We start from the raw sequence: 24,330 nt of genomic DNA, 5'->3' as shown, positions 1-24,330 counted from the left end.
TAACTTTATGAACTAACCAATCAAAACTCAAAGAAAGTACCTAAAGATGTTAAACCAACGAATAAGAAAACGTTATTGTAAACATTTTGGGACAAGTGTAATAAGCAGCCCCAGTGTCCCCTCCCGTCCTGCCAAGCAGGTCTTTAGGGATAGAACAATAGACAAAAATCCCCCCCCCTCTTTATCCAAAATGGATGTAGAATATACGTGGATATTATGACAGGGAAAAGATTATCGTCAATTATTTAGCATGCTAACAAAGAACTCTTTTATCGGACAGTTTGTTCATCAAGAAGGAGTACCATTATTTTAGCCCGCGGCGTTTTGCAATTTATTAGAGAACATGAAAATCTGGCGTAAGATCAAAGTACCATTGTTGTAAATGAAACTCTAAACAACAAGGGAGGGAGGGGACAATGGGTTGTTTATTACACTAGTCCTCAAAGTTTTATAAAAACGTTTCTTATTCGTTGGATCAATAACTGTAGGACTTGTATTTTTAATCGGTTGTTTCATTTAGTTGAATGTTTAAATATTTTAACCATTGTAATATACAGAAAGGATAGATTTGTGTATTATCATTGGGGATGTACATCAATTTATCGGCATTTGTCTTATCCCTTTAGATCCCTGACCAGGTGAATATTTATTGTCAACACAACGATAGGGCCAATCCCCCCCCCCCTACAAGCATCTCTCCTCCAATAGGTGGACAGTAATAAAATGCCGCTTCTAGAAGTAGTACGCTGTCGTACGCAATTTTGGAAGAGTGGCTCAAATTTCATATCTCAGTTTTCGCAATTTGATTTACTTATTTTCTCTACAAGATAAAAGCGATGCTTGCAAGATTGTCTAATTCATTATGATATTTTTTATCAAATCGCGAAATCTAATCTGGAATTCGCGTCACTTTCCCATCATTGCGTATGAACGCGAACGACATCAAGAAATGGTATTTTATTAATGTCCATCCTGTCAATAAAAATAATATTTATTTGTATAACCCTCTCCCGCCGTCAACATCCCCCTCCAATTATACCAAATACTCTTTACAGATCAAACAGCTCCCAGGGAGGAAGGGAACATATGACTGTTAATTATACTCATTTTGTAACCACGTTTTTTCGTATTTGTTGGCTGAAATGGTTTAGGTATTTTCAATAAATATTGATTTGTTAGCTTTTCATTAATTATGTCGGTTCGTCCGTAAGTCCGTTTCAGTTAGCTCTTTTCGTTAATTTAAACAGGTTAGAATTGTTCTATCGATTACAAACTTTGCATGCTGGTTCTTCAGTTAGAATATAGTGTTATAAGCGAAGTATCTCTATAATCAAGTCCTAAAAACGTCAGTATGTCCTTAAACAGTAACATGTACCTATTTAATCAGTTTTGCAACAAATTTACTTACAATTTTGTATAGACATGTGTATTAGTTTATACAAAATTTATATTATATTCAGTTTATTCAGTTCTGACATGCACTGTTAATGCAAGTGTTAATGTTCGTTTGTCCTTCCATTTCAGAGCTTCGCTTTTATGTTGTTTTAATCTAGAAAGAGAGTTATTTTATTTACAATCAATGACATACTTTATCATCCATTGTCTTATCCCTAAATATCCCTGAAAAATCTCCCAACCCCAAGAAAACATTGTAAAACAAGGATGACAACATCCATGAAAGCGAAGCTCTGAAACGGTATGACAGACGAACATTAACTCTTGTAGAATGTCAGATGATTATTTCACATAAAAAATTGTTGTTAAAAGAACCAACATGTTTAAAATGAACGGACGGACATTCTGGTAACGATTATAGAGTTGCTAGTTGCTACGCTTTCTAAATCGTACCTAACTACTACAGGAATCAAAGTTTGAAATCGATAGGACAATTCTAACATGCCTCAATTAACGAAATAAACTATCCGTCTCGGACGGACTGACTGACAGACGGACCGACCGACCCTAATTATAGAAAAGCTTTGCTTAAAAAAAGACCAAGCTATATGGAATGGTAAATTCAGGAAGGAATGGGACATGAATCTGTAAATGATTTTAAACTCGTTTTGCTATTCGTTTAAAAGGGAGGGGTAATATTAGTACCAATTTGGGTAAAAGTAAAACTGTTTAAACTTTTCCTTCAATAGCTGTGGACGCCACACTGGTTAATTCTTGTCCGTTCCTCTGTCCGCTACATATATTTTCTTTATTGTTGAGCTTCGCTTCGAGTAAATGTTGATGAATTCATCCTTGTTTTTCTATTTATTTAAGATTAACATAATCACAAGGAGGGGGGAGAAGACATTGGACTGTATATTACTTTTTAAAAGCGAAGCTTTTCTATAATTAGGTTCGGTCAGTTCGTCTGGAACGAATAGCTTTTTTCGTTAATTTAGGCATGTTAGAATTATCCTTTCGAGTTCAAATTTTGTATAATGATTCCGGTAGTAGTTAGGTACGATTTAGAAAGCGTAGTAACTCTATTATCGTTACCAGAATGTCCGTGCGTCCATTTTAAACAGGTTGATTTTTAACTTTTTTAACAACAAATTTTTATGTGATCTAATTATCAGATTGATCTGATTTTTGGTATACTTATTCCTGTTACAATAAAGTACAATATTAAAAGCGAAGCAACTCTATAATCAAGTCCTAAAAAAGTAAATATGCCCATAAACATTATACATTATTCTGTATCAAGCAGTTTTTCAACAAAGGGAGGGGGCGAAAGTGACACTTTTTTAAACCAAAACTAAAAGTTAAAGGAACTCAACTAAAAAAAGAGTTACAGGTCTGACATTTTGCATGGCAGTTGCTTTTTAGGGGTACAATATGGAACTGTAAAGAAACGGCGTCGCAACCGCAGAAAACCGCCGAGAAAAGGCAAAAAAAAATTCGGCGGGAAACGGCGGTTTTTGGCGGTTGCGCCGCCGTTTCCTCGCAGTTCCATATTTTACCCCTATAAAGCAACTGCCATGCAAAATCTCAGACCTGTAACTCTTTTTTTAAGTTGAGTTCCTTTGTTTACTTTTAGTTTTGGTTTCAAAAAGTGTCACTTTCGCCTCCCCCCTTTACTTACAATTTTGCTTCGACTCTTATACATTTATATTCTGATTATTCAGTTGTGACATTATACAAGTGTTAATGTCCGTTTGTCCTTCCGTTTTAGTGCTTCGCTTTTATGGATGTTGTCATCCTTGTTTTCATATAAAGATTATTTAGACTAAGAATTTGATATTGTTTTATTTAATTTTCATGCTCTAATTGATTTATTTCTAAAAGCAAAGCTTTTCTAAAAATATTCGGCAAGTCAGTCGTTAATTTTGGCATGTTAAAATTGTCCTAGCGATTTCAAATTTGCCTTGATTATTTCTGTAATAACCTTCCCCCTCTCTAGGCCTCTAGGGGCGTAACCTCTAGTATATATTGTGTTCATTTACTACGCTAAGATGGATTTTTCCCTCCTTGTTTTCTTATTCAACAAAATTCCTGGTAAAAAAAAACATTTTTATGCCTTTTGAAAATTAATCATTTACTTTTTTCACCAATTAAAATTTTGAAATAGTTATTTATCGCATTGTATAATAAACAGCTTTCCGCGGATATTAAACTAAAAAAATATAAGGTTAAAATCAGTTTTGTTAGCCCCGAGGGACCGAAGGACCGGGCCATCAAAACTGGTACCTAATAAAGTTTATTATTTTTATTATAAACTATTCGTTGAAAATTGTCTGTATTACGATGATATACATGAATTTTCAGTATGGCTGAGAACCGGTTGTAATCCTGCGGATATTAATCGGTTTCTAAGTCATACTGGAAAATAATGCCTATACATTCTATAGGTAAAGGGTGAGCAAAAAATGCGTAGATTTTTAAAATTCAAATTGTGCGGCTTGTGTTAATATTAGAAAATTGTTATGCATACCGTTAGAATTGCTAAGAAGTCTATTTTTAGGAAATATAAAAATGATTCCTTTGCTACGCATAGTTTAGGAGCTACGTGTTAAAATGTCCCAACTGACGTAAAACTTGACTTGCGAGTATATTTTAACCTACTAAATATTAGAGAATAGAACTGCGTACATTTTTAAATTTCAAATTGCTCGGCTTGTGGTAAAATGTCCCAAACTTTATTCGCAAGTTTTAGTTTTAAGTCAGTTGGGACATTTTAACACGTAGCTCCCTAACTATACGTAGCAGAGGAATCGTTCTTATACTCCCAAAAAAATAGACTTCTCAGCCGTTCTAACGGTATGCGTAACATTTTTCTACTATTAACACAAGCCGCGCAATTTGAATTTAAAAAATCTGCATTTTATTGCACGTCCTTTAGAGTTTATAGTCCATGAAAACTAAATATTTTATTATTTTTTCAGATAAGTGAATGAAAATTACTCGAGTCCTACAAAATTAAACTACAACTCCTCAAAAATGACAAGAAATGTGAACGAAAAGTTAAAAGTTTTGGTGGATTTATAAAAAAAAATCTGGGAATTTTTTTAGTTAAAAATGCCCTAAGTTATATTAATTGAATAGTGATGAATTAAAATATTTGTGAAATGAAGTAATTAAAATGACGTTATTAGTAAAATTTCCTTATAAATGCCGTTTTTTCCGGCCCAAAATGCTAGCAGTTATTCTTATATTAATAACCGCGGCAAACAGTCAAAGTTCGCGGAAAGTTCTAGCAGAATTTGAGCACAACGGCCCGTTGAATTTATCGCATGTTGCGGTTGATTTGGCGGACGGCGGTGGGCGGCAGGCCTTGCGGCGGTGGCACAGCGGGAAAGGCGGGGATATCTATCTGGCCGGCGGCAATGTGTTATACCAGTTGGACAGCCAGCTGCGGCTTAAGCACAGGATTGAGACAGGTAATAGTATTATAGACAGCTTTTCGCGGATATTAAAATAAAAAATATAGGATTAATTAGTTTGTTTAGCTAGGCGCCTTACCAATAAAATTATTGTACTAGTTATTTATCGCATCGTATTATAGACATCTCTCTGCAGACATTAAAATAAAAAATTTCAATTTCATTGGACAATAATAGCATAAGATTATATTCTTGTTTTATGTTAAGCAGGGATCTAAAGGGATAAGACAATGGTCGATTAATTTATGATGATATGCAAAATTACCCCTTCTTGAGATTACAATTATTTGTTGAATCGTTTGTAAAATAAAATTCAATAATAGTTCCCAAAAATGTAAAGCCAACGAATAAGAAAACATTTAAAACTTTGGGGACTTGAGTAAACAACCCTTTGTCCCCTACCTCTCTGCCAGTTAAGAATAAGAAACATTGGGATATTTTTGAGTCATAATAAAAATTCCCCACAGAAATTTTTGAATTCCTAGAAAGGACTGTCTTTATATAAAAATACTTTCTACATATTATATTTTATACTTGAAGCTACACCCCCTAGAAGCCTCTAGGGGCAAAAGGAGGGTAAAAGGCGCGACGACCCTCCACCCTAAACTTCAATTTGGATTTTAAAAGAAAAAGTAAAAAATTCTTGATGGTCTTTTTTATTGGGAGGGTGGAGATACCATCCCCCCGGACCTATAAGAAGCTTTACTATAAAGAAGAATCATAATGGTTTAGTGGTTAGCGAGATCCTTCGCTACAGACAGAAAAAGCATACTACTCATCAAATTTCTTATTCCTTTATATTTATAGATAGATGTTAGTCTTTTTTTTGTCCAGTACAGTCCTTTTAAACTGAGCATATTTTAGTTATCTAAATAGCATTGCAGTTGGGGAAATTCATATTAGGTGGTCTTATTATTAGTAGTAGCAAAGCTACTCTTTACTTTACTTTTATTATCTGACAAAAAAATGCTGGCCCGAAGGACTTATGCTTCTCATGGAAGATGTATAAATGTTTATGGGGGTTTTAGGCTATTTTTCTGTTCTCCCCTAGATGATAGAGGCAGTGCAACTAGTATAAACGTATAGACTAAGAGTTATTGATCGCATTGTATCATAGACAGTTTTCCCCGGATATTAAATTGCAAGAAATATAAGATTAAAACCCGTTTTTTTCTGTTTTATATCTATGATTTTTTTGGTACTCAATTGTGTACAAGTTGTAATCAATAATAATATGGCTGGATTCTTCCAATTAAATTTTTGATGTAAGGACCTACTACATTAATTTCCAGGAACCAAAGTGATAAGACAATGGCCTATAAATGATGTACATCCACAATGATGATACACAGAATTACCGCTGCACTGTAGAAATAAGTAGTTGAAACGTTTGAACTAATGACCTAAACTAATCAAAGATCTCATAGTTGTTAAGCCAACAAATAAGAAAACGTTAATATAAAACTTTGGGGACTAGTTTAATAAACAGCCCATTGTCTCCTTCCTTTCTGATTTATTGATTTATTTTTAAAACAAAAAAGGATATCTAATTCAACCCCCCCCCCCCCCCCTCGTGCAGATTATGGTGAATTGTTGGTGACGATTGCTTTCTCGTTCCTAGGATTATTACAAGGTTCCTTGATCTTCTGGTTTCTAGGATTATGATAAGACTCCTTGATCCAGCATTATAAGTTTATCTATTTAGGACCTGTGGAAGATTCTCACCTGTGTGGACCCAGCGGCTGCGGCAGCGACAGAGCACAAGATCTTATGACTACGGATAATTATATGAAGCTTCTAGGTAAAATTATTCTTATAATAAAGGATCTATGTTTGTCTGTGTGTACTAAAGGATCAAGTCCTTATAATAAAGTAACAGGATCTATGTTTGTCTGTCTGTGTAACATAGGATCTAGTCCTTATAATAAAGTAACAGGATCTTTGTCTGTCTGTGTGTACTAAAGGATCAAGTCCTTATAATAAAGTAACAGGATCTGTGTCTGTCTGTGTGTACTAAAGGATCAAGTCCTTATAATAAAGTAACAGGATCTATGTTTGTCTGTCTGTGTAACATAGGATCTAGTCCTTATAATAAAGTAACAGGATCTTTGTCTGTCTGTGTGTACTAAAGGATCAAGTCCTTATAATAAAGTAACAGGATCTATGTCTGTCTGTGTGTACTAAAGGATCAAGTCCTTATAATCAAGTGACAGGATCTTTGTCTTTGTGTGTGTATAAAAGGATCCATTCCTTATAATAAAGTAACAGGATCTATGTTTGTCTGTGTGTAACATAGGATCAAGTCCTTATAATAAAGTAACAGGATCTATGTTTGTCTGTGTGTAACATAGGATCAAGTCTTTATAATAAAGTAACAGGATCTATGTTTGTCTGTGTGTAACATAGGATCTAGTCCTTATGATAAAGTAACAGGATCTATGTTTGTCTGTGAGTAACATAGGATCTAGTCCTTATTATAAAGTAACAGGATCTATGTCTGTCTGTGTGTAACATAGGATCTAGTCCTTATAATAAAGTAACAGGATCTATGTCTGTGTGTGTGTAACATAGGATCAAGTCTTTATAATAAAGTAACAGGATCTATGTTTGTCTGTGTGTAACATAGGATCTAGTCCTTATGATAAAGTAACAGGATCTATGTTTGTCTGTGAGTAACATAGGATCTAGTCCTTATTATAAAGTAACAGGATCTATGTCTGTCTGTGTGTAACATAGGATCTAGTCCTTATAATAAAGTAACAGGATCTATGTCTGTGTGTGTGTAACATAGGATCTAGTCCTTATAATAAAGTAACAGGATCTATGTCTGTCTGTGTGTAACATAGGATCTAGTCCTTAGTTATAATAAAATAACAGGATCTATGTCTGTCTGTGTGTACTAAAGGATCAAGTCCTTATAATAAAGTAACAGGATCTATGTCTGTCTGTGTGTAACATAGGATCTAGTCCTTATAATAAAGTAACAGGATCTATGTCTGTGTGTGTGTAACATAGGATCTAGTCCTTATAATAAAGTAACAGGATCTATGTCTGTCTGTGTGTAACATAGGATCTAGTCCTTATAATAAAGTAACAGGATCTATGTCTGTCTGTGTGTAACATAGGATCTAGTCCTTATAATAAAGTAACAGGATCTATGTCTGTGTGTGTGTAACATAGGATCTAGTCCTTATAATAAAGTAACAGGATCTAAGTCTGTCTGTGTGTAACATAGGATCTAGTCCTTATAATAAAGTAACAGGATCTATGTCTGTCTGTGTGTAACATAGGATCTAATCCTTATAATAAAGTAACAGGTTTTATGTTTGTGTGTGTATACCAAATAACCTTGCTAACAGCTGAACAGATAAGGTTCTCCTCTACAATGTATTTTCTGATATTTTCATGGGAGGTTTATAACTATTTCGGGGAGGGCATCACCACACCCTCTCAAGTGCCATTAGAGGCCTCTAGAAGCGTTGCCACTAGTTTATTAATATGATAATGGATACGCCCCTAGAGGCCTCTAATACCAGCTTATATTTTTTTCTTTTCGGGAAGTTTCACTGTAAAGGATAGCCATGTTGGTCCGGCGAGTAGTCACATTTTTCGATACAGACATACAGACAGACAATCAATCATCTTAATACTTTTATGTTAGGATATATAAATCGATACATAATAGAAATCATACAATTTCTGTATTAATATAATAGCAGCTACGCCCCTAGCATCTAGAGGCTCTGTACTCGAAGTAATATGGAAGGGCAGAAAAATAGCCTAAAACTATAATAGGTACCCAGACATATTTATAAAACATAAAATATTCTAAAACCAATTCAAGACCTATAAGAAGCTTCACTGTAAAGTAGAACTTTATCGGTTTCTCGGTAAGCCAGATCCGTTTCTTCAGAAAAAAAGTTTACTACTTTATATAATAGGATTTATATTTTTTTCAGTTATTGACCACGGGAACGAGAATTTATTGGCTTGTGGGTCAGTCAGGCAAGGAGTCTGTACTAGGTAAGCATTATAATCATACAAAATACCTAATCCTAAAAAAGACCTAATCCTACAAAAGACATAATCCTATAAAAGACCTAATTTTACAAAAGACTTAATCCTACTAAAGACCTAATCCTTTAATAGACCTAAATTATTGAAGACCTAATCAGACAATTGACCTAATCCATTAAAAGACCTAATCCTACTAAAGACCTGAATTATTAAACACCTAATCCGCCCGTAAAAGAAAAAGTTGGAGGAAGCTGATTTTCTCGGCTCCTTTTCAAGATTCATGACTGAAACTTTTTGACAACATTCCCATCATTAAGGAGCACAATAAACTATAAAACATCCTTGGCGGTCGGACTGCTTTTTAACAGAGGTGAATTCACTAAAATCAGTGAGGCTCGCTAAAAATTTAGAGGGGATAATTTTGCCTCACTAAAATTTTAGTGGGGCAAACTGATTTTAGTGAGGCAAAAGTTTTTTTTAAGAATTAACCTCAGGTTTTTGGCTATTTTTTTTTACATTGTTTTTTTAGATACAAATTGTCAGATATAACCTCTGAGCCAGAAGAAATGTCCCAGTTGGTGGCAGCTAATACTAAAAAAGCCTCTACAATTGGTTTTATAGGTAGGAGTTTTAAAAGCGAAGATTTATTCTATAGTTAGGGTCGGTCCGTCCGTACGTCCGGAACTGTTAATTTTCGTTAATTTAGGCATGTCAGAATTGTCCTATCGTTTTCAAACTTTGCAGGATGATTCCTGTAACAGTTATGTACGATTAAGGAAGCGTAGCAACTCTATAATTGTTACCAGAAAGCCTGTACGACCATTTAAATCATGCTGATTTATAACTTTTCTTTGACAATAATATTTTATTTTATATAATTATCCTATTCATCTGATTTTTGGAATTATTAATTCCTAGGACAACATAGTACTATATTATAAGCAAGGCATCTCTATAATCAAATCCTAAAACTCAAAGCATGTATTTACGCAAATTTGCAAAAATTTGAGTACATTTTTTATTAGACTTACAAATAAATGTTCTGGTACTCTTTATGATATGATGTTTATGCTAAAAATAAAAAGTGTTTTTTTTTGTTGGGTAGGTATTTTTTTCTAGGGGCTATTTTCTTGGGAAGGTGATGGTACCCTCTCCCAAAATAGTTATAAACCTTCCCAGGACCTATGAGAAGCTACACTTTAAAAGAGAACCATATCGGTTCAGTGGTTACCGAGATCCTTCAGTACATATAGACAGACCGACAGAGATCCTGTTACTTTATTATTAGGACTATTGGTTTCGCCTTTAGCCTCTAGAAGGAAAGGGTAGAAAAATAGCCTAAAACCAATTCAAGACTTGAATCTGAAATTAAATACACATTAGCCTAATACGTTCAGGACGTATGTAAATCTTCCCTTAAATGGGAAACTCAATCGGTTATGTGGTTATAGAGATCTTACTATAAAGCTATTCCATGTTGGTTAGTTTGGGCGGAATGGGTTCGAATCCCTACTTGTGTTAATACATTAAGGCACTCTCTGTTAGGAACTCCAGGCAGTCAGTTTGACAGGAGAAAAGATACTCTGTTTTGGGACTGTTCTACTAAAATGACACTAAACATTTCAAGACGATTTAAGTTTGTATTAGGATATTTAGTGTAATTTTACTTAAAATCTTAAAATGGCAATATCTGGCAAGAAGGAACGGCTGGGATTTTGTTCTCAACTGATTCTAACTACCATTAGGTCCTATTTGAACGCCCAATTGTCCGAATGTTTGGGAAATTTTTTAAATCTAAAGTTCGGTTAAGGAGGGGTGTGCTTAAGCTTCAGACAAGAAAAGCCTTACTACTTTATATTAATGTTCAGGACCTTCCGAGTATTATGGAGCGAGGGACGTGCTATATGTTGGGACAACCTTCACTGATCACGGAGAATACAGGCAGGGGGTTATGTCATTAATCTATAGGGATAAGACAAAGGCTGATAAATTGATGTACATCCCCGATGATGACACACAAAATTAAGATGGGGGGGGGGGGGGGTTAATGCAACCATCTTGTAATCAATGTATAAATGGCACTTAGCCGTTACTTTTTTCAACTTTTTGTTCGATTTAGGGAAAATAGACCTTCCAAGGATTACTCATACAAAATTTCAGATTGAAATTCGAATTCTAAGTGCCATTTATACATTGATTACTAGATGGTTGCATTAACCCTTCCCCCCCCCCCCTTATATAACAATTAGTGGGAAAAGTTTGAACACTAATCAAACTGCTATAAAAGTCCCCGAAGTTGCTAAGCCAATGCATAAGAAAACGTTATTATAATAAACACTAACAGCCAAATATCCCATCTCTCTGGCGTTCAGTTAATTTTTTTTTTTAAATATCCACAAAAGAGATGGTAATAAAAGGTGTCACTTTTTTTCGCGTATTTTCCGTATTGTAGTACCCTTATTACCTAAGTAAAACTCTTCATAATTATGACCTTTTAATAATATTTGTTAAAATTTTTGGCCGGATACCGGATATCCAGCTGATTTCTAATGCTGGATATCCGGTATCCAGCCGAATATCTGGCCAACGCTGGATATCAGGCAAAATATCGGATATCCTACCGGATATCCGGCTGATTTCTGATGCCGGATATCCGTTATCCGGCCGGATATGTGGCCAACGCTGGATATCAGGCAAAATATCGGATATCCTGCCGGTTAACCGGATATCAGGCAAAACATATAAAAAATGCCGGATATCCGGCATTATAAATCAGCCGGATATCCGGTATCTGGATAGTATCCGGATATCCGGCAAAACTCAATAATTGAACCCTGCGGATAATTCTTTATGCTGAACCTAACCCCTGTGAAACCAGACACGATGTTCCCGCCATTTCTGCCCGGTCTCTCAACATCAAAGACGACCTGTTCTTCGCTGAATATGGATTCTCCTCTCAGTCTCTTCTTAACATTGATGTCAAATATAAGGGAATTAATAAAAAACAACATTATAAACCTTGTACTATTTAGTATTAGTTATCTAAAGGGATAAGACAATGGCCGATAAATTGATGTTCATCCCCAATGATGGAATACAAATTTATCCCTTCTGTAGATTAGAATAAGTGGTGAAACGTTTGGACGTTGAAATTAATCAACTAACTAATCTAAAGGGGTAGTTTCACGAAAAGCATTTGAACTTAATTTAGTGAACCGCATATTTTTTCCTGGTTAATTGGTTAAACTACATTTATATGGCATATATTTGAAAGAATTTAAATTTTTTATCACGTAGTTTTTAAAATTGCATATATCACAAAAAGACGATTTTCAAGTCTTGATATTTTAAAAACTACGAGGTAGAAAATTTGAATTAGAAAAGAGGCTAATTCCCTAGAGGCCTCTATAGGACCTTGCGGGGTGAGGGGTAACACCCTCACTTTCATTTGTAATTTTAAAAAGTAGAGGGTACCTATAATTATTTTTTTTTTGAGGGGGGGGGGTTCAGCTTTTTCTAGGGGCGATTTATCTTATAAGGGTGGTGGTACTCTCCTCACAAATAGAAATAAACCTTCCCAGGACCTATGAGAAGCTACATTGTAACGGGAGAACCATATCAGTACAGTGGTTAGCGAGATCCTTTGGTACAAACAGACAGACAAACAGACAGACGAACAGACATACAAACAATCAGACATACAAACAATCAGAAAGACAAACACAGATAGGCAGACAAACATACAGACAAACAAACAGACAGACTTACAAACAGACAAACAAACAGACAGACATCCTGTTACTTTATTATATGGATTAGTAAGTCTAAATGTAAAAGTTGTTTTTAAAATTTGAAAATGTTAAAGGATCATTTTTTGGTGGATTATATTTATGGCTTCAACGCCTCCCAATACGTTTATTTTCTGACTGTTCAAAAGAAGAGTTATCTACCAGGTGAGTAACTTTTTTATGTACTCTAGTATGGCTTCGAAACCGGTTAATATCCGCTGGATTATAACCGGTTATCGCATCGTATAAAAGACAATTTTTTACTGATATTAAAATGAAAAATTATCAAATTACTAGGTACTCGTTTTTATCTTTTAACTTTTTATTGTACTATCCGCGAAAAGCTGTCTCTAATACGATGCGATAAATAACTATTAGTAGCGCAGCTACTCTGTTATCAGGATATGTCCGTACGTCATTCCGTCACAAGGTTAAAATTCTTTATTCGCACCAAATTAAAAACTTTATGAGGATTTTTATGGGTTGAAGTATGATTCCTATATATGACATTTTCAAAATCAATAACCTATATTATAGATTTTTAAAACATATAATAGGTATACCTAATACCTACTTCTTTAGTTGATTAAAATTTTGCCTAAAAATAATTTTATTTATTTATATGTACAGAAAGTTTTTCTTATACTTTAAATTATAAAATACAAACCTCTAATTTCTAAGACTATTTAATCAGTATCAGCCCTTCAATGTTGTTGTTCAGTATTTATTAAAGAAAACTAGCGGCTGTGCTAAAAAAAAGTGGTTAGCGAGATCTTAAAAGAAAAACAAACAAAAAACTTAATTTAGTTTTAAATTTCCTAACTTTATGTTAAATTCCTTTGTTATTGAAAATTATTATTGTGAAATATTGCTGGTGATGAATGCTTCCTGGTTCCTGGTTCATGGCATTATTACAAAGTTCCTGGAGCCAGCAGCACAAATATTGCCCTAAATCCTATGTTTCTGTATTATTTCTTGTAATGCTAGATCCAGAAAACTTGTAATAATCCTGGTAACCAGTAAGCAATCGTTACCAGCTATATTTAACATGAACTGCACTTAACCCGAATTTTTATGTTTAGGCGACTCAGAATCTGGATATATTAGTAGAATATCTAGAACTTGCATTACTGATTCTAATTTCAATACTTACTCAGAGGTATGTGTTACTAAATTATTGTTTCAAGTATAAATTCATAATATTATTTCATCACTAGAAGACGACATTATAAGTTTTCATAACTTTACGCGGCAATCACACACTAGTTGTACTACGCTTTTAAATCAGCTGATCTTTGTTTACATTTACAATTATTATTTTAATACTCGGAAGTATGTATTTGTATATTTATACTAGACTAGCTGCCCTTATAGTCATAGAGGGGGAGGGGATGGTGGTAGTTAATGATCACTTTTAATTGTAATTAAATAAAGAAAAGGTTAAATTTTTGGGGGAGGGTGTTAGTACAGATTCTTTACCTTTTTTATAAGGATTTTTAACATATGAACATTCTTTTTCTTCAGGTTACTCTAGAGTGCAGAATTAATGGGGAGAATTATAATCTTCTACAATCTGCCTCCCTTGCTATGCAGAATAGGTAACCTTGTTATCATTTTTAAAAGCGACGCTTTTCTATAAGTAGGGTTTGGTACATCCGTAATGACTTCGTGTTTTCGTTGATTTAGACATAATATAATTGTCCAATAGATTTCAATCTTTGCATGATGATTCCTATTACGGTAAGATACAATTTAGAACGTGTAGAAACTCTATAAGCGTTGCCAGAAAGTCTGTACGTCCATTTTTATCATATGTAAAGGGTAAGTGAAGGTAAAATTAAGGAAAAGTGAAGCTTGATTTAAGGAAAACTGATGGGAAAGTGAAGGGAAAGTGATGGGAAAGCGGGAGAAGCATTATTGGAAGTGAACTATAAGTTAAGGGGGAGTGAAGTAAACTTTAATGGGAAAGTGATGGGTAAGAAGTGTGAAGGGGAATTAAGGAGAAAAGAAGCGTGGAGGGACGGGGAAAACATGGTCAAATTTGGATGAAATGCGGGGGAAAAGAGAAGGGAATAGTGATGGTAAATCATACTATATACTTATATTTGCAGGTATGGAACTTCAGAACCGGTTCTGCTGGCAGCCTTCTCCCCGTCTGTGAATCAGTCCCCCAGACCAGTTCCAAGAACAGGAACAATTCTCCTTCAAATATTAAAACACTAAGGGGGAGGCAGGTTGTGTTAAAATTCCGTAAAGGTATGAGTTTTAAGGCCTAAAACCAGTAGTAGAACGATAATATTCACTAAATATGTGTATTCCTTATTGAAAGAACTATTGATAATTTTTTTTTAAAAACTAGACATGAATTAAATCGTTCTACTTCTGTTTTAAGCCTTAAAACTCACACCTTTACGGAATTTAAGCACAACCTTCCTCCCCCTTTATTCTCTTTGCTTGATGACTTTTGGTTCACCTTAGTGTGTACCTAAGGATCTTGCTAACCGCTTAACCGATATGGTTCTCCTTTACAATGTATCTTTTTATAGGTCCTTGGAAGGTTTATAGCAATTTTGGGGAGGTTACTCCTTCCCCCTGAGAGAAATTCCCCCAAATTATTCCCCCCCCCCCACCTAAAAAAAATTCTTTCCAAAATCTAAGAAATGGATCATCCAATTAAACCCTCCCTCCCTCCTCCCTCAAGTGTCCCTAGAGTCCTCTAAGGGGCGTAGCCGCTAGTGATAAAAAAATATTTGAAGGATGCATGTTTGTATCAGGTTTCTGTAGCTACACTCTGTCCTACATTGACAGATTATTTGATGAGAACCTTCACATGTGTTTCAATGGGACTATGACACAGCGCAATCTTCCCTATATTTCAGGTATAAAACCGGTTAATATACGCTGGTTTAGAACCGGTTATCAGCTATACTAATAGTTATTATCCGCGGAAATCTGTCTATAATGCGATGCGACTCATAACAATTATTTTTAGCACAGATATTTTATTACACCCACAGAGGCCTCTAGAGACCCTTGGGGGGGGGGGTAGTAGTCTACCCCCTCCCCTACTTTCAATTGTAGTTTTACCAAGAAAGAGAAAAAATGGGGTGTTCATTTTTTAGAGCCGTTTCTCTTGGGAGGGTGGTGGTTCCCTCCCCCTAAATAGTTATTAACCTACCCATGACCTATGAAAAGATACACTGTAAAGGAGAGCCATATCGGTTCAGCAGTTACAGAGATCCTTCATTACAGACAAACAGACTGACAGATTCTTTTATATTTAATGATTTTAGGATATACTACATTAGACGATAAATTGATGGATGTTACACAAATTTCAGATCTCAGTTTTCGCGATTTGATTTCCTTTTTTTCCCTATAAGATAAAAGCGATGCTTGCAAGATTATCTAATTCGCTATTATATACCTATATATATATATACCTAGATAAATTTTTCTCGTATTCATTCGAATCCGGTGGATAGGAACCGGTTCTCATTCATACGAAAAAAATTTGTCTAGCACCGAATTATATTCGCGGAAAGCCGTTTATAATACGATGCGAAAAATAACTATTCTCAAATCGCTAAAACTAAGATTTGATATTTGCGTCACCCTTCCAAAGTTGCGTATGACCGCGTACAACTTATGAAATTTTGATTATTTCAGGACCTGTTGATGAGGGCAAGTGTCCACGGGCTGGAACCACCGGAAATATTGTCGACTTCTGTCAGCGGGCTCTCAAAATATCCGGCCAAACGCCCATAGTCCAAGAAATCGGCATCAAATTGCCGCTAACCCCTGGCGGCGGACACACTCTAGGCAATTATTATTCAACTGTCGGCGGCGTTGGTGTTGGATCGTTAGGGATAAGACAATTGAAGATGTAATTTTCATTGATGATAAACAAAATTACCCCTTCTATGGGTTAAAATTACTGGTTGAAAATATTGGAACCTACCAATCAAAATATAATAAAAGTAGCCAAAGTTTAAAGCCAACAAAAAAGATAATGTGATTGTAATTAGGAATGCTGCCGTTTCTATTGTTGTATGTCTTAAACTAGCTTTTAAATATTAGAAAACAAGACATTAAAACTGACAGATATTCAGAAATTTAAACTAAAAGTGAGAGAAAAAAAAGAATTCACCAAAAAACAAACAAGGATGACCCATTCCATAAGTAGCAAATCAGGGTAACGTCTTGATCGAATTCGGAGGGAAAATACCACATAAACAAAACATGGAATTTTATTGTACCAAAAAAAGCAGATGTATTTAAAAATAATAAGAAAAATATGCAAAATAAAAATAAAACGGTTTTATTTTTATTCTGCATAATGTTGACAACTGACTGAGGACTAGCTTGAATAAAAGCTGAGAAAGTTACTTTACTCCTAAAGCCGTAAGGACAGACAAACGGAAAAGTGAGTTGTTCGTGGTACCAATATAAATTTAGAAAAAAGGAGGCACTATCTAATAAAATACCCTCGTAAAACCTGATAACTTATTTTTTAATTAGATTGAAAATACGGAGAGGTGTTAGTTTATGTTTTTATTACTTTAGGTAGGGTTAGTTAAATAGTTTATATTGGATCCTGGGTTTTCCCGCACCCGCAGGGTTAGAGCACCTCGCTTAAAAAAATAAATTTCAAAAATAAGGGGGGGGGGGTGCCATTGCTCAACTAGTCACTTTTAGGATAGCACTGTAAAGAAATTAGGATAAAAAACACAGGAATCTAAAGGAATAAGACAATGACTGATAAATTGATGCACATCCCCAATTATGATATACACAATTATTCCCTTCTGTAGATTACAATTAGTGGTTGAAACGTTTGGACGCTCTTTTAAATAAACCAACCAATAAAAATTTAATAGAAGTCCCCAAAGTTGTTGAAAACGTTAATATAAAACTTTTGGGACTAGTGTAATAAACAGCCCAATATACCTTACTTCCTGATAAAAACATTATGGTCACTCCAACAAGAATCCTAATAAACATTAAACAAAATAAATTCTTATGTAGAAAAGCAATTTTGTATTTTATTTACCAGTTACTTCGCTACTAGCCTGTAGGAGAGGACGGGGTATGTTTTGAAAATAGCCTAAAGACGCTCCGATCTTTTTAAAGGCACAAATAGAGGGGTAGGTTTCTGGTAGAATCCGTAAAGGTGAGTGTTTAAAGGCTTATAAATAGTAGTAGAACGATAATATTCACTAAAAATGTGTATTTCTTATTGAAAAGAACTATAGACAAACATTTAAAAAAAAAGTTGACATAAATTTTTATCGTTCTACTACTGTTTTTAACTTATAACACATAACCTTTACGGATTCTACCAGAAACCTACCCCTCTCTTTTTCGAAGCATCAATTTTCGAGTTCTTTAGCAACCGACAACAAAGAACTAGATACCTAAAGGATAAATGTTTTGTTTCTTAATTTAAAAAACTTTCAATATTTAAATAAACAAGAATTCAGACTGGCCAGAGTGTACGTTTTGTACGTTTTGTACGTTACGCATCGAATCTGTGTACGTTCTGGACGTTATTTTGATATGTGTACGTAACGTATTTTGAAATTTGTATTTTTGTACGTTTTACGTTTTTTTAATAATAATAAGAATCAAATATTAGCAGAAAAGTAATTTGTATGTTTTGTACGAAAATTTTTGCAAAAACAATAGGTGTATTATTTAAATAAATTCAATAATATCTTCAATTTTCATAGAACAAAAATATGTATGTAAATTATGCATATATGTTATTAGAGCTTACAGTTTAAATTTATGGATTTGAAATATATGTCCTATAGATATAGTTTAAACTATTGAACAGAAAGAGATATGCAGTTGACTAAATTCAAGTTTAAATGCATTTCATGCTACTACCCCTTTAATAGATTTTACGAAAAAAAATTTTTTCAAATTCTTTATATACTTAAGTAAATTTTCCAAGATATCATATGGTGCACAGTTTAGGATTAAGAAGTCTTATTTTTTTTGGTATCTTCAGTTTTTAAAGAATAAGAATCAAATATAAGTATAAAAGTATTTGTATATTTATTTGTATTTGTACAAAAAGTATTACAAAAATAGTATATTATCTATAATGCAAAGTAGAATGATGTCTGTCCGTCTGCTTGTCCGTCTGTATATCAGAAGCTTAATATCTCAGTAACCACTGAACCTATTGTGCTCTACTCTTCATGGAATATACCTAATAGTCCTGTGATGGTTTTTGCTATTTTCTTTGGGGGAGGGACACTTAAAGCTTTTTACTTTCTACTAGGATTAGAGGCTTCGTATCCCTCTTTTATAGAATCGTTTGTTGGAAATTTGTCAAAAAAAATATAAAAAAAAGATTGTGATTATTTTTTTTATTTAGGCTTCGCCCCAGGGTGTGGTGGGGGTTCCCCCACCCCGCTGATTTGTATTAGTTTACAAAAATAAATTGAGGGGTGGTTGATTTTTTTTTGGGGGGGGTGGGTTTTCCCACACTCTAAGAAAATAGCCTAAAACTACCACAGGACTAGTAGATATATTCCCTGAAGATTAGAATTTAGAACCCAATCTGTTCAGCGGTTACCAAGATCTTAAGCTTTAGACAGACAGGCATTGATTTACTTTGTATTAAAGACTAGTATTTTCTGAGATCTTTAGCAATAGACAAAATAACCCTATATCCTATTATATGTTTATCCTATAAATCCTTTTTTTTTCTGTAACAAAGAATCTCGCTAACTGCTGAACCGACATGATCTTTGTGAGGTTGTAGGCTATTTTCTCTGTCCTTCCATATCCCTTCAAGAACTTGTATTCAAAATGGTAGAAAAATAGCCTAAAACCATCTCGGTAACTGTGTGAAGTAGTTATGAAAATCTTAAGCATCAGACAAAAAACTTACTACTTTATTTAATAGAATATACTCAGTACGTAATAACAGGATGTATGTCTCTCTGTCAGTTTATTTAAACCGAAGGTTCTCGCTAACCGCTAAACCGATATGGTTCTCTTTTACAGGGTAGCTTCTCATAGGTCCTGGGAGAGGGTACAACCACCCTCCCAAGAGAAACTACTCTTAGAAAAAAATTACAACCCTTCACCTATTTTTTCTTTCTTTTTAAAATTGAAATCAGAAATGGGGGTGGTCTACTCCCCCTTCCCTCACTAAAAAAATTATTAGCGAAGCTACTCTATAATCACTTTGTCAGTCCGTTATGCTATCGGAGAAACGTGATTTTCCCGGCTCCTGTTTTTTGATTGAATAAGTTCACATTCTACATATTTTCATTGAGATTTGCCTTTTGGTTGGGTGCTAGATCTATTCCTAGATTTTCTTTTTTTCATGGTTTTCTCGACTTCTATTCAAGATAGACGGCTGAAATTTTCAGGGAATAAATAAATTCACATTCTACATATTTTCAAAAAGTTTCTTTAAGGTTTGTCTATTTGTTGCAGTGCTAGATCGATTCCTAGATGTATAGGTTTTTGTGATTTTCACAACTCATATTCCTGATAGACGGTTGTAATTTTCAGGGATTGTATTAGTTTTCATTCTTAATACTTCCACTAAATTTCATTGAGATTTGCTTATTGGTTGGGGGGCTGAATTTATTCCTAGATTTTAACGTTATTATATATTTTTAAAAGGTTTTGTGATTTATTTAAATAAGTTAAATGCTTATTTTTTACGACACTACTCTGTAGTTTATATAGTTCCCAGATTTCCATCCATAACTTTTGAGCTTCGCTACTTAAGGATGTTGTCATCCTTGTTTGTTACTTTTTATTTTTAAATAAAAAAATGGGTTCAATCAAGTTCCTCTAGAGGCCTTTAAGGGCGTAGTCGCTGGTCCTTATAATAGGATATACTTTGTACATAATAACAGAATGTCTGTTTGTTTGAACCAAAGAATCTCGCTAACCACGGAACTGATATGGTTCTCCTTAACAGGATAGCTTTTCATAGGTTTTTGGAAGTTTTATAACTATTTTGGGGAAGAGTATTACCATCCACCCTCTCAAGAGAAATTGACTTTAGAAAAAAAACTACCTCCTCCCCCCAAAAATGAATTTTAATTGCGATTTTAAGTTAATTTTTTTCCAGATGTCTATAAATAACTTTTGAGCTTCGCTACTTATGTATGTTGTCATCCATGTTTTTTTTATTGAATTCAACTCTTCCCTCCTCAAGTGCCCCTAGAGGCCTTTAGGAGCGTAGACGCTAGTTCTTTTGAATAGAGTAATAGGATATCTTGTGTCTGTCAGTTCGCTATGGTTCTCCTTTACAGGTAGCTGCTAGTAGACTTAAATGTATTGATAATAGGTAACTAGGAAATTATTTAACTTATTTTTATTAGGAATGTACGTTTTTTGTACGTTTTTTTACTTTTTTTTATGTACGTAACGTATTTTTTGTGTGTACGTTATGTACGTTTTTTATTTTCAAAATTGGCTGGCCAGTCTGAGAATTACAACATCTCTCTAAAATCAGAAAGAAGGACAAACAAACATTTACTCTTTGATTATTGAGGTGCCTCGCTTATAATATTGTACCTTGTTGTCCCAGGATTCATAATTTAAAAAGTCAGATGAATAGGATGATAATATCATACAAAAAGTTAAAAATCAGTTTGTTTTAAATGGATGTATGAACTTTATGGTACCGATTATAGAGTTGGTACGCTTTCTAAATAGTACTTAACTGTTATAGGAATCCCCATGCAAAGTTTGAAATCGATGGGACAAATGTCTAAATTAAGGAAAAGAGCTAACCGTTACGGATGGACGGACCGACCATAATTATAGAAAAAGTTCGCTTTAAAAATTTTCGAGGGAATAGGGGGAGGTGAAAGGGTCCACTATATCCTTTTAGAGATATTACAGTAAGTGTAAAATAAATTGTAATTAGACTGGAATTAAACAAAAGAAATTGGGCCAAAAATCTTTTATCTTTTTTGTTCTAACTTTTTTTTCCAGAGAGAGAGAGAGGGGACAATGGGATGGTTATTACACTAGTCCCCAAAGTTTTACAACAACATTTTTTTATTCGTTGGCTTAACAACTTTGGGGACTTCTAATGAATTTTGTTTGGTTGGTTCTTTAAGTTGGATGTTCAAAAGTTTCGATTCGACCACCACTAATTTTAATCTACAGAAGGGATAATTTTATGTATCATCATTGGGGATGTTCATCAATTTATCGGCCATTGTCCTATCCCTTTAGATCCATGCATTTTTCTCTCCTCTCTAGTTATCTCTCCCTCTCATCTGAATTCAATTTCTTGGGAGGGTGAAAGTACCCTCCCTCCCCCTACAAAGTTATGATCATTTCTTGTACCATAGAAGAACCATATCGGTTCAGTGGTTAGCAAGATCCTTTGGTACATACTACATAAACACAGACACATAGACATTCTGTTCATGAATCTAAAGGGATAAGATAATGGCCGATAAATAGATGAACATCCCCAATGATGATTTACATAAAAACCATTTATGTAGATTACAATTAGTTTGAAACGATTTGAGACTTAAATTAACCAACCAATCAAAATTAAGTTTGGTCCTCATAGTTGTTAAGCCAACGAATAAGAAAAGGTTATTATAAAACTTTGGTGACTAGTGTAATAAACAGCCCTATGTTCCCTCCCTCCCTTCATTCTATTGCCTTTATAAAAGAACAAGTTGTTTCGCCCCTAGCCTCTAGAGGAGGGAGTGGGATGTCAGAAAAAAGCCTATAACCACCTCAAGATATTTACAAAGCTCTCCAATAAAGCATAGCCCATTCAGACCGGTAATTTCCGAGATCTTGAGCTTCAGACAAAATACCCTACTACTTTATATTATACCATAGAGTGATCAACACAGTTTAATTAAACATATTATTTTTATTTGATAAGTCCAATACACACTGTTTCATCTTCAGTTGGTTATAAATGAAAAGACATGATGCTTTAATGAGCATAAAAAAATCTTTGTTATAATCGCAGCGACTCTAAAATCATTTATAGCTAGTTGAATAATTATTGTGTTCGCAGTGACAAGTTTGAGTTCAGCAGTGACGCACAACAACCTTGTTGCTATCCTGGGAACCAGCAATGGTTATATTCTTAAGGTAAGGTTCACCCTTAGAAATAGCTTAAAACCATGTAAGAACCGGTTGGTACATTTCCTTGAAATAGCCTAAAGCCATACTGAAATGGATTAGGCCAGTGATATTTCAATGAATAACCTTACTTTTTATTTATCAGCTACGCCCCTAGAGGCCTCTAGGTGCACGTCAAATGTTGTCTGTTCAATCTACCCCACCCAAAAAAAGTAAAAAAACCTTCCCATGAACTATGAGAAGCTACCCTGTAAAGGAGAGTCATACCGGTTCAGCAGTTAGCGAGATTCTTCGGCACAGACAGACAAACAGAGATCCTTGTACTTAATTATAAGAAATATAGTTACTAAGTTAGTACTAAGTTGTATTATAGAAGAAACTATAAGCGGTTCGTAAATTAAAAAAAAAACGAAACTCCAATAATATTATGTTGTTATTTCTGTATTCATGGAATATTGTCTGTAATACGATGCTATACATGATTTTTCAGTATGGCCGATAACTAATATTGATATCGCTGATATTAGTCGGCTTCGAAAAATCCTCGAATTTGTTTTTAGAAAATCTTTGAAATAAAAAATATTATTTTCTTCTTTTAGATCTTGGTAACTCCGACCTCTGCGGAAATTGTAGATACTTTCTTAGCCGCGGACAATGAACCTATTCTTGACAGTAAGTAGTTTTAAAAGCTAAGCTTTTCTATAATTAGGGTCGGTATGTACGTCCGTTCAGAACTGTTAGCTCTTTTCGTTAATTAAGTCATGTTAGAAATGACTTATCGATATCAAACTTTGCAATGTCATTCCTGTAGTAGTTAGGTACGATTTAGGAAGCGTAGCAACTCTATAATAGTTTCTACAATGTCCGTACGTCCATTTAAAACATGTTGATTTTCATCTTATTAAACAACAATTTCTTATGTTATATAGTTATCCTATTCATCTATGGAATACTTGATTCCTATAACGACTAAATACAATCCTAATAAAATGGCCCCATCCTAATTCTTATATATTATTGTGTCCCATCCCAAAGATCTATAGGGATAAGACAATGGCCGATAAATTGATGTACATCCCATATTATGATACGTAAAATTAACACCATTTTAGTAATGTAAAATTAGTGGTCGAAACGTTGAACACTGAAACACTGAAATTAATAAACCAACCAATCAAAATTCAAGTCCGCAAAGTTGTTGAGCCAACGAATAAGATTTCTTTATTTTAAAACTTTGGGGACTGGTGTAATAAACAGACCAATGTCCCCTCCCTCACTCCCGGGTCTCATCCACTTAATATTCTTTCTGGGAGTTTAGAAGCGTAGCTTCTCTATAATTAGGGTATTTCTTATGTCAGTACAGCTTAAATATTTTAGATTTATCAACTAAACTCTAATTTACTTTTTGATATCACAGAACCAACCCTATATCTACTTTCTTATGTCTTAGGGGGGGGGGGGGGGGGGGCTACCCTGTACCTAACCTAATCGGAACCCCATTTTTAATTAATTTCAAATCATGGGAGGTTGAGATAATTATT

General features: G+C 34.3%; 1 protein-coding gene across 1 annotated transcript in view; it reads left to right on the top strand.

The window, feature by feature from the left end:
* The window catches only part of PlexB (plexin B), a 69,590-nt gene that overhangs the window by 9,507 nt on the left and 35,753 nt on the right, over positions 1-24,330 (top strand). Inside the window, exons 2-15 of the mRNA XM_080149735.1 lie at positions 4,377-4,871; positions 6,580-6,675; positions 8,834-8,897; positions 9,421-9,512; positions 10,760-10,832; positions 11,770-11,882; positions 12,758-12,844; positions 13,762-13,838; positions 14,204-14,277; positions 14,791-14,871; positions 15,455-15,558; positions 16,349-16,501; positions 22,722-22,798; positions 23,389-23,461. Of these exons, the coding sequence (XP_080005861.1) occupies positions 4,574-4,871; positions 6,580-6,675; positions 8,834-8,897; positions 9,421-9,512; positions 10,760-10,832; positions 11,770-11,882; positions 12,758-12,844; positions 13,762-13,838; positions 14,204-14,277; positions 14,791-14,871; positions 15,455-15,558; positions 16,349-16,501; positions 22,722-22,798; positions 23,389-23,461 (1,462 nt within the window). The 5' untranslated portion in view covers positions 4,377-4,573. The remainder of the gene's footprint in view (positions 1-4,376; positions 4,872-6,579; positions 6,676-8,833; positions 8,898-9,420; positions 9,513-10,759; positions 10,833-11,769; positions 11,883-12,757; positions 12,845-13,761; positions 13,839-14,203; positions 14,278-14,790; positions 14,872-15,454; positions 15,559-16,348; positions 16,502-22,721; positions 22,799-23,388; positions 23,462-24,330) is intronic.

The sequence above is a fragment of the Acartia tonsa genome, chromosome 15, assembly GCF_053477335.1.
Source record: "Acartia tonsa isolate MP-2025a chromosome 15, ASM5347733v1, whole genome shotgun sequence".
Taxonomy (NCBI): Eukaryota; Metazoa; Arthropoda; class Copepoda; order Calanoida; family Acartiidae; genus Acartia; species Acartia tonsa.
Note: the sequence above shows the minus strand (reverse complement) of the source record. Positions and strands in the feature narration are given on the sequence as shown.